At 35.7% G+C, this 11,288-nt stretch overlaps 2 protein-coding genes and 1 long non-coding RNA gene across 3 annotated transcripts in view; 1 reads left to right on the top strand and 2 right to left on the bottom strand.

Moving 5' to 3' along the window:
• Window positions 1-11,288, bottom strand: part of LOC135791525 (uncharacterized) — a 129,464-nt gene that overhangs the window by 24,664 nt on the left and 93,512 nt on the right. The gene's annotated exons all lie outside the window — the stretch shown is intronic.
• Window positions 220-11,288, bottom strand: part of LOC135791985 (peptidyl-prolyl cis-trans isomerase D-like) — an 86,134-nt gene continuing 75,065 nt past the window's right edge. The window contains 1 exon segment of the mRNA XM_065302601.1: window positions 220-229. Coding sequence (XP_065158673.1) covers window positions 220-229 — 10 coding nt within the window.
• Cep97 (centrosomal protein 97kDa) overlaps window positions 10,755-11,288 on the top strand; it is a 71,402-nt gene continuing 70,868 nt past the window's right edge. The window contains 1 exon segment of the mRNA XM_070994246.1: window positions 10,755-10,804. Within this exon segment, the coding sequence (XP_070850347.1) occupies window positions 10,755-10,804 (50 nt within the window).

Genomic DNA, 11,288 nt, shown 5'->3' with positions numbered 1-11,288 from the left:
TTCTTCTTTTATACATCTTAGTTTGAATTAAAAGGCAAAAATATAAAAATATTAAGAAAAACTTATTTTTCTAGAGTTCATGCAATGGAATTATATTAACTGTGTGTGAGTATGATTCCGGCGGAGATTATATGGCGTCGGCGTGGCGTAAGAATGCGTGGCGGCGGCGGTGGCGGCGCTGACGACGCGCTTTTCGAAATTCGGCACGCCAGAATATCATCAGTTGGTCGTCGCGACGCTCCAAAGCGTAGCCACCGACGCGCACCGCCCGCCGTAGCCGCCGCCACAGCCGCCGCCGAGACCCAAAACGCATCAAAATCACAAACGCAAAATCCAAACTAAATATACTATATTTATTACTAGACAATAATAATATACTAATAGTGTGTTAATAATTAAAAAGTTTTATCAAATTATAATAGAAAATTGAATTTGACTAATAAAAAAGTTGCGAAACAAAGTGTGAAAGTGTATTAAAGTGCTTTAATTGGCAATTAAAAACTAGTTTGATACGAAACAAGCAAAAAATTTTTGATTAAAACTATACGCAGCAAGGATTATCATCGCGAAAGTGTTTTAATTTCGGTGTAATCACTGGATAGAATACGGAGGAAGTCACAGGCTATCGCCGCAAAAACGCGGCAAAAAAGTAAAGGTAGATTTTCGAAAATTAATACAATTTACACAAAAATTCAGCCTTAAAATGCTTAAAATCACTTAGAAATCGCGAAAAAATTAATTTTTCAATAAATTTTCTTTAAAAATTTCCTTAGGCACGCATTTAAGATATTTATAAGTGAATTTAATACAAACCGGAAGTAAAAGTAGCAATTTTTCCTCATTTATAACAATATTTTGCTTAGAAACGAAGAAAACAGAGAATTTTATATTATTTCAAAAAATTTCCTATCGCAATGAGAAAAAAAAGTATCCGGATATCATTTTGCTGTTTTCCTCTATAATAAAGTTTGTGTGATGTTGACAGTATGCACTTTGTGCTTGCATAACTTTTAGTTTGTCGGTTGACACATCCGACGCCACATTTCCTTTTAGTTTTGTTTCCTTTTTCGTCTTTTTCGCGTTCGAGCTAAGCCGTAACTTAGTGCATTACATGTCGTAACACTTTTATGTCTCATATCATATTTTGCGTTTTGTTTAAGCGCACAAGTTCACCAGCCAGTAAAATATTAGACGTGGGTTACCAATTAAGATGAAAATTTTGACTTAAAAGCTGCGTCAGCATTGTAATAATGAAACGCGTTTATAAATGACTAGCTTTAACCCGCGGCTTCGATCTACGTGCAGAGGTATTGGCTAAACAATTTCTTTTATTTTGGTTTTAAAATATTTTTTTATTAAATAAAGCAGCCTATAAACTAATTCGGGGAATTACTTCCAGGAATATGTGTACAAATTTTCATGATGATCGGTTAAGTAGTTTTGCGTGAAAGTGTAACAAAACATCAGACTTTCTGCATTTTATACTATTAGTATGGGATGTGAAGGCAATTTGCTTCAATCAATCCAATAATAGCCAAAAATAAATCAAATTTTATTTTTTAACACATAAAATCAATTTTTAATGTCAAATGAATTTGAATTTGAAAACTATAAAACCTGAGCTCCAAGTTCCAAGCCTTCTGAAACACACCAACTGACTACCAAAAATGCTTGTAAAAATTCCTGCAACACTTGTGCGCTAAACAATCGTCGGATATCCTGAATGCGTGCGCTCTGTACAACGCACAAATGGAAAATCTATCAGAAACTTGATGGAAAACTCTTTTTATAACTCGGTGCACTCACTATTCCATCGACAAACTATAACATCAAACATTCTGGAAGCGAAAAGAACGCAATGTCGGTGTTTGAAAGCAGGCGGCGTAAAAACAGGCGAAATCTGAATGTGTGGAATGGCGGAATGGCGTCGACGCGAGGCGGGCAGTCTCTGTATGTTTATGAGCGAAAGCCGGAGCGACGTTTTCCACGTTTTTTTCGCGCACAGAAACAGCGAACAAAACGCGCGCGAACACTTCAATACAATCCGACGGAGGAGACTATTTGTTATGCGCAAGGCGCCTGCCAAAGAAGGACGCGGTCGCAAACAGAACGCAAACGAATGTAAATTATAATTATGAAACAATACAGTGTAGATTTTTCAACAGAAAAAGTTATTCAATCGACATACGTGCGTGAAACAATGAAAACTTCAAAATTTTAATTAAGCAAATTATTTATTGTATACACCGAAGAAAGGTAACTGTATAAACAATCCCTACTAATATTATAGGGGAGAGGGGCAAGTAAGTTCCATGTTTAAAAAGGATTTGGAGCCTACCTTTTTCACTCTGTTACCCTATTTTTACATCCTTGTTCAGTATTCACATATTGCCGTGTCTATCAAAAATAAAAAATTGTGAATATGTAGGCAAGTGGGCCTCACAATTAAAAAAATTTTTGCTATATACCTTTTTGTATCCATTTTTGCTTATATATTTTTTTTTCATTTACTTGAATTTGTTGATGTGAGTTATTTTCCCTCTTATTTATCAAAAATTTTAGGGGCCCACTTTGCCCTCAATGTTTTGCCAGTTGAATTTCAGGGCCCATCACTTTGCCCCCTTCCCTGCTAAATGCGAAAGTCCTGATGTTTGTTACACTTTCAGCGCCAAAACTACTTAACCGATCATCATGAAAAATTTGCGCCACATATTCTTAGTGGTCCCCTGAATGGTTATAGCTACTTTTTATTTGCAATAAAAAAAAATTATTTTTAAAACAAAAATAAAGAAATTGTTTAGCCAATAATAAATTTCCGCATCTGGCTAATTGACTACTTTTAACGCCGCCATCTAGCATTCCAGCAATGAAGCTCAAACCTAAGTACTATGTAGTACCAAATGGCTACACTGTATCACACTGCATTACCGACAGCCAACAAATATCAAATAAATTCAATTGATCAGCAATTAAGTGGAGACTGTGCTAATTATACTTCTGTATCTCATACTTTCAGCCATTTTAAACTTCCCGCCATTCCACTTCATTGTTACTTCTTCTGTGACTACAGACGCGTACGGAAGCAAATTCATTATTTTAGATATTCGCGGGTTAAAGCTAGTAAACAATAAAGATTATTTTGTGTTTCAGGCAAAATTTTAGCGAAATTTTTGAAAAAATTGGATAAAAACTGCGATAAATTAACCTGCGTTGTTCCGAATGAATCAATGTGAGAGAAAACCGGATAGAAAAGAAATATCACCGCACGTAAACCGATTGCGACAGATGGGACGCGCACGATAACATTTTTTGCGCACTTTTTGTCGAAAAATCCTTTATTTCACCGAAAGAAAAAAATCCTGACACATATCTACCTTACAATTGCAAATTTAATTAAAAAGAAATTAATTTATCTGCCAGTGGATAGTTTTCAGTATAATCAACGTCGAAAAGTGAACTACTGCACGCAAACCACGAGCCCAAAACCAAAATCCAATCTATATAATACCACTACGTCAAAACAATCGCAAACTATTCCCAAAACTTCAACAATGCATTAAAACTAAATCAAAACAAAATAAAAACAATAAAATTTGAAAGAAAAAAAATTTGATGAAAAAAAACACCCTGTATATTATGTCAAGCTGTCAAAGGTATACCAGGTCAGGTCAAACAGAACAACAACAGCAATTTTCACATCAATCAATGTTTAAGTCCAATTTCCGATAGCAAACTTTTTCTAAAAAAGCTCAAAAATGCATTCAAAATGTTAATAAATATTTATATTCAATAAAATATAAAAAAATAGTGCACCAGGTCATCGTGTCAAAGACCCTAGGAAAGCGTAACATCGGCAACCACACATACACAATACCGTGTAGTGTGGGTTGCGTGTTTTCTTTACTTTCGCCTCGACTCGTTCACCTAGTCACCTATTTCTCACGGCGTGAAATACAAAGTGTCCCAAAAATATTCCAGCAGTAATGCAATACAAGAGAGAAAATAAAATATTATGAATTAAAATTCAATAAATGTGTGTATTTACCACGTGACCTAGTTAAACGCACGTAATCCAACACATTAACAGCAAACAAAATGCCGTCGCGCACCCACAGGCGCCTCCACCAACTTGAATGAGCGTGCACTTCCACGATGATTACTGTACGAGTCGACACGAGGTCTTTACCCTCGAGACCTGACGTGATGGTTTTCCATGGCGTGCACACGCCGTAATCGTGACTAGCACCACCATTACACGCTCGTAACTAGTTCATAGTAAAGATTTTCTACGTCTACGATGATTTATGCATTTATCAAAGTCGTAGGTCGATAAATGTTATGCAAGTTTTATTTCTTCCACGCAAAAAAATTTCGTTTTTAATTTTAAGACGCTTTAATCTTCTGATTATAATGCTACGCATGTTGCATCGTTTGCGCTTGGGACTTTGAGGTCTTAATTTCGTGCTTTTTGAAGCTTTTTAAGCGCGTAATGAAAAGATTCGCAAAAAGCGTGAAGAGCTTATAAAGAAGCAAAAAACAGGTGAGAGAGCGCAAAGCTTTCATTAGTATGAATGAGTAAACTGCGAGTGATCATTATGACCTGATTTTATGAGCAAAATAATTTTTTATAAAAAATTCACGAAATAAACGAAAATTGCGAATAAACACGTTTTGAAGTAAAAAAATAACGCGCATCATAAATGATCATATTCGGTTTCATTATCCTTGAACAATTATTGACACATATTTTTCATTAGCATTATTACAGGGCGCGTCATTCATTAAAAAAATTACTCCGATATTAATTATCGAACAAAGAGAGACGCAGCGCGCATGGAATCAGCACAAGACTTAATTTGTCGGTGGGTGAAATCCCACCGAAATGTTTTGTGTTTTGCACCCCGCTGTGCTAAATAACATAACTTATCCGACGCAATGACAATAAGCGGTTTGCGCTGCTGGTAATCCCGCGACGATCGCGCATTCCGAGCACATGCATCGCATCGCCGAACGCAGCGCGCATTATTATGACGCGTTTAGTTTTAAATGGGCGTGCGGTAGGGTTTAAGGGCTGGTTTGGTCGGGCGCCAAGCGGAGAGTGAAAGATTTATCGCTGGCGCACGGAACCGCATCGGGGTAGCTCTGATTCCCCGCCGCACTTTCACATTTTACACATTTTACTCGAAGGGTGTGTTTTTCAGGCGTTTAGCACGCACTTGGGATTTATATCTACACTACCTGGTGGTTTGGGTTCAGGTGCGCGTGGAAACGGCTTTAATTGCTTGTTGATGAAAAATTGATTTTTTGACCAAAATTTTTATTTTTCGCGTAAAAATTCATTATTATTCCCGGTTAAATTATTCAACTTTGTGTCAGAATACGAAGATGTTTGATTTGCGCTGCAGCCTGCCTAAAAAGTAGAAATTTATTTTTTCACCAGTGGCGTAGCAAGTCGCCTCGACTGGTGGTCATTTCTCGCTATTTTTTAAATTTTCAACAAAAAATTCATTAATATTTGATTAAATTATCAAATTTTGTGTCCAGAGTACAAAGACGTTTTTATTACGCTGTGGCGGTTGCCTAAGAAGCAAAATTTATTTTTCACCAGTGGCGTAGCAAGTCATATAAAACTCTAATGCAGGTAAAATAAAAGTGCCCCCCTGTTGTAAATCATGCAAAATAAATATTTAATACCTCTAAAATCAAAATAAGGTTAATCTATCATTAATTTATTTATAATTAACAGTAAAATTAAAATCCCGACAATTCTTCATGACGCAATTTCATAAAGTTTAACTTGATTTCCCGAGCAATCTAAAGTTCCAAGAAATCAATTCCTCGCTATTTTTTTTAATTTTCCACAAAAAATTCATTATCATTTGATTAAATTATCAAATTTTGTGTCCACGCGACAAAGATGTTTTATTACGCTGCGGCGGCTGTGAAAATATTCCGCTGGCGCACGTTTTACGCGCCATTTGTTGTTCTTTATAAGTGCGCGCGTACGTATCGCCGTAATTCATTTTAATACGTGTTAATAATTCAAGAGCACGACCAGACGCCGCTTTATTGCCGCCGCGTCACGCACCCCGCATATCAAGAGCTTCCTGTCGCCCCGTGCGCAAACATAAAAGTTGAAAGAAACAACAACAACAAACGAAATCTTCGATTTTAATGTTTCAAAACGTTTTTAGGCAACCAACCACACCCTAAGAGATATTAAATATGCGTGCGGGGATGCTATTCATGCCATAAATCAGCGCACTCAGCATATTTTCGACAAAACAGGCTTTTATTCCACTTTTTCTTCGTATAAAACATCTTTTCAGACCGATATTTACATTTTAATAAATATTAATAATAAAAATGAAGCAATATGTACATAAACGCATTGTTAAACAGGGATTATACGGGTCGATTTGATATTTCGAAAAAGAAAAAAGTTACAGAACGCAGCTGTGCCCTTGTCCTTGGCGGTTTTTGGGTCACTTTCAGGAAGAGAAAAAATTTGTACGCATCTGCAGCATGTGCTGTGTTTCACCAACAAAAAACATTGAAAACTTTTTCCGACAAAAGTGTATAATAAGTTGCCTATATTCACAGTTGAAGTTATGTTAATACCAAATTCAAACTTAATTTTGAAGTTCCCCGCGTTTGTATTTGAGTCTGCAACTTTTTATTAGCCATATTTCATTATTTTGGCGGCATTCAGCGCGAAATTCCTGCAAAAAATCAATAAACCCATTCCGCAATTATTTTCGACACGGCGTGCATTAACTTTGATGTCCATCGCCGATTCCGATCAAAATCAAAATCAACTGTCTGTCAGTAAAAAAAAATCAAAAAAAATCAAAGATAAACAACGTTTCAAGAAACAAAAATTAATTTTGAACTTTCCAAAGTTAATTTCACGACGCAAAAGAGAAGATTCGTTTAATCTCCGGTTGAATTTAAGTTTATCACTTAGTTGCTATCTCTTATCCTGAGTGCATGATCAGCAGGACGAAGCGCTTCATGCGGAAGGAAGCACTTTACAAAGTGCTAACGCAATATTTTCAAAACAATAAATTTGACATCAGTATGAAGACGCATTAGAAACTTTACAATGCGGCGTATAAATTTTAAAAGCAATAAAACAGTGCGTAACAATAAATCACTACTTGTAACTTGTAAATTGAACGAGTTTTAAATCTGGCAACATATTCCACTCTATCTGGGTCAGAATAATTTTTACTCGTCCATCATCAATTGGTTATACAATGCGTTTGATGTATAAAACAAAATCGAATGTTTACTCAACGCTTACAATGTTTTGAAATGTTTTGAACGGTCTGTATAATTGTGTTTTAATCATATTTCTGGCATGCGTCTGGTAATCTTCGATGCGTCACGACGTTTCGTTTACACAACACAAAGATGTTTTTTATCAGTCGGAAAACATGAGAAAAACAGCTTAAATTTTATAAAATTACTAGCTTTATCCCGCGGCTTTGCTCACCGCGAATATCTAAAATATTAAGAGGTAGCTTCCGTACGCGTCTGTAGTCACAGAAGAAGTAACAAATGAAGTAGAATGGCGGGAAGTTTTTAAAATGGCTGAAAGTATAGTCTACGTGGGTTTTTTGCGAAGTGTACAGCCCCATAGTAGTCAATTGATTTGATGCTGACGGGGGCTGTCGGTAATACAGTGTGATAATACAGTGTGATGGTACTATGTACTAGGTTTGAGCTTCATTGCTGTGGAATACTAGATGGCGTTAAAGTAACTTCAAATAGCCAGATGTGCAGAGGTTTTATTGGCTAAACAATTTCTTTATTTTATTTAAAACTATTTTTTTATTAAATAAAAAGTAGCCTATAAACTATTCGGGACCACTAAGAATATGTGTACAAATTTTCATGATGATCGATTAAGTAGTTTTTGCGCGTGAAAAGTGTAACAAAACATCAGGACTTGCACATTTATAATATTAGTAGGGGATATAATTTAGCGCTTGCATTGCGTGATTTATCATCGTTGTATTGCATTTCGTGTTTGAACTGCGAGATTTTTCTTCCCGGTACGCAAAACGTAATAAAAAGAGTGGCAAATGAACAAAACAATAGAAGCCCTGAAGAAACGCAGCCACTCACTGAAACTCGCGTGAAAGGGGTGAAAAACATAAAAAACATGAACTGGATGGTGGTAATTTGCGTTATGGTGTGTTGCTTATGTTTTATGTGCTTTCACAAAACATATTCAGGAGACACTAACGAAAGAACAACTAAACATGAAGAAAACACTCACCTGTCACGATATACAGGGTGTTTCTTTTGGTTTTATTGTGTTAAGAGTTTTAGAAAAGAATTTGGTGGAAAGGGATAAGAAAAACGTCGAGGTAACTCCAATATCTTAAAAATTTTTCGGGTGAAAACGGATTTCGATTACAGATAAATAATCCGAGACGCGATTTCAACAAAATAAAAGAAAAATAAATCAATAAAAGCTCAAAAATCAACAGACATAAAAATAAATAAATTTTGATAATAAATATTAATTTTTATAAGTTTTCAAGAAAAAATCAATAGAATATTACCTGAAATACGCAAAAATTTACCTTTTCACCCTCAGTGGCGTAGCAAGTCATATTAAATCTCGAAAGCAAAGCAAAATAAAAGTGCCCCCTATTGAAAACCTAAAAAATAAACATTTAATGCCTCTAAAAATCAAAAACCGAGTTTTATCGACCCATTTAATTAATAGTAAAACAAAATCCCGGCATTGTTCATGACGTACAAAAGCACATCCGCAATTTCATAAAGTTTAACTTGATTTCCCGCGCATTCTAAACTTCCAAGGAATCAATTTCTCGCTAATTTCATCCTTCATTCTCCTCTTCATACTTTACTAATTTTTTCTATACAGGATAATCCATAAATTTAATTAAACGTAAAATAATTAATAAATTTGTTCGAATTTTGCGCGTATTCCACACCTAAATTGAGAAATTTGCATTTAAATGCTGAATATCATCAGATTCCTTTGTACGCTTCCGAGCTTCCTGCGCTCCTTGAAACTCAAAAGCTTCACACCGACGCGAATAAAGAGGAGGATTTCTTCTCCTCCTAGGCTAAGCTAAATCCGTGGAGATGGAAATGTAGATGCTGCATTTGCTGCGTTCGCTCCCTCGGTACTTTCGCCGACCTCCCGACTTTAGCAATTAAACTAGGCCACAGAACAGAATGCCGCCTCCTATCAATCCCCACCACTCCCCTGCAGCTAGCCGCCTCTAGCCTCACGAGTCGATAGATCACTAGACGCGGACTTAAAACCAAGGGTTAACCAATGATGCCCGCAAGTGAACAAGTCGAACATTGTCCAATATTGAGTCAATCAGGAGCTCCTAGGGTCTGCGGTTTATAAAGGAGACGAGGGGCGGTCGATTCGTGAACTAATTGAGTAATGATTGATGACGTTTCCATCGGACGTGTTAATACTTCATCATACCCACCAATAATAAAAATCATTTCTGGGAGCTTTTGTGTTTTCGACAACATCCTGTATGAATCCAGCACTTAATGCATCTATTACGCATTCAACACACCTCTAGTTAACCATTAACTCAATTTTACCCAGTTTACACGTTGTACATGCGCGTCACTTGCATTCTCATTATCGCATCACCATTAGCGCATGTTTCCGGTATTGGGCACACAACTATTACAAGTTGTTGAATAAATAAATACAATAAAACCGTTCATTTGACACTTGAAGTGTAATTTCGTGATATAAACCGCAATGGATCGTAAATTCGACCACGTTACCGACACTCAATGAATAATTAACATTTAAATGGTTTTGATTCCGGATTTTAATGCTGAATTAAAACAGAAAGTTAAAAGGCTTGTTTTAAATTCTCAATGTTTTACGCTTTGCGTGTATTTTATTCTCATTTTTCATTTGTACGTTTGTCCAGGTATAAATTATGTTTCTGGTTTATGGTTTCAAGACTAAATATTTTTACGTGTTTTGTTTGTTTACACGCGTTTGTGAACACAACGAATATTAAAATACAACAAAATTACTTTTACCATACACCCAGCGCCATCTGTTGTCTAAATTATTAACTACATACGTAAACCGTACAAATGACTTAATTAAAATTAAAAGTCTTGTTTTCCTTTGGGATAATGCATGAAATATGCATGAAGATTAACTAAAAGTCATTTTTACGACTTTTACGGCTTTAAAAAATGCGAATAAATAATTTTTTGAATGGAAAATTGAAATTTTAGCTTAAAAGCAATTTTCATCGTGTGAAGAGTCACAATTCAAAATGCAAATAGTCAGGCATTAGCGCACGCACGAAAATTAGCAATTTCGCAAATTCGTAATGGAATTCCATGGCACATAAAAGCACACAAAAGCCGCGCTGTGCAGTAGTGCAATTATCCGTTTTATCTCGAACATTCGGCGCATTCGCTAGCGCCTTGCGCGCGATACTTGGACAAATTTTTGTTCCAAATGTAACCAACATGCGCGCTGGCACAGTTTTCCAGGATGTGAAAATCCGTATCCTGCGTTTTACATTTACACTAAATCCTCCGGATGGTACATTGTGTTGAGCAAACGCACAAATTCATACGCCGTAGATAAACATTTCTATTTAATTTCATTTCAAACAATTTCGTGTGAAACTGATGCAGCACTTTTATTTTATACTCATAGCTTTAACCGCGAATATCTAAAAAATAATGAAGTTGTTTCCTGCAAAATGTCTGTAGTCACAGAAGAAGTAACAAATGAAGTAGAATGGTTGAAAAAGTAAATTATGGAAGTATAGTGTACAGTCCTTGCTAGTGTAGTCAATTGATTCTTTTGATGTTTTACCAGTTGTCGGTAATACAGTGTGATAATACAGTGTGATATAATGGGTTTTGGAGCTTCATTGCTGGAATGCTGTATTTAAGTGTTAAAGTAGTCAAATAGCCAGATGCAGAGGTATTATTGGCTAAAAACCTGGCTTTTTATTTTATTTTTAAAAATATTTTTATTAAATAAAAGTACTATAAACTAATTCAAAATTCTCATCACTTTAAGAATATGTGTACAAATTTTCATGATGATCGGTTATAGTTTTTAAGTGAAAGTGTAACAAACATCAGGACTTTCGTATTTATAATATTAGTAGAATTTTTCTACCTTTAGTGAAATATAGTGAAGTATAAAGTGAAAGATGAAATCTTTTGGATGTATAACGAGGAAAACGTGGTCTGTGGCTGCTGCAGTCTCGTTTTATGTGCTTAAG

Source organism: Atheta coriaria, unplaced genomic scaffold (assembly GCF_025399875.1).
Source record: "Atheta coriaria isolate IRGN ID8LTWV9N9 unplaced genomic scaffold, Caltech_Dcor_3.1 hic_scaffold_5_pilon, whole genome shotgun sequence".
In the NCBI taxonomy this organism is placed as follows: domain Eukaryota; kingdom Metazoa; phylum Arthropoda; class Insecta; order Coleoptera; family Staphylinidae; genus Dalotia; species Dalotia coriaria.
The sequence above is the reverse complement of the archived record's forward strand: the minus strand, read 5'-3'. Positions and strand labels throughout refer to the sequence as shown.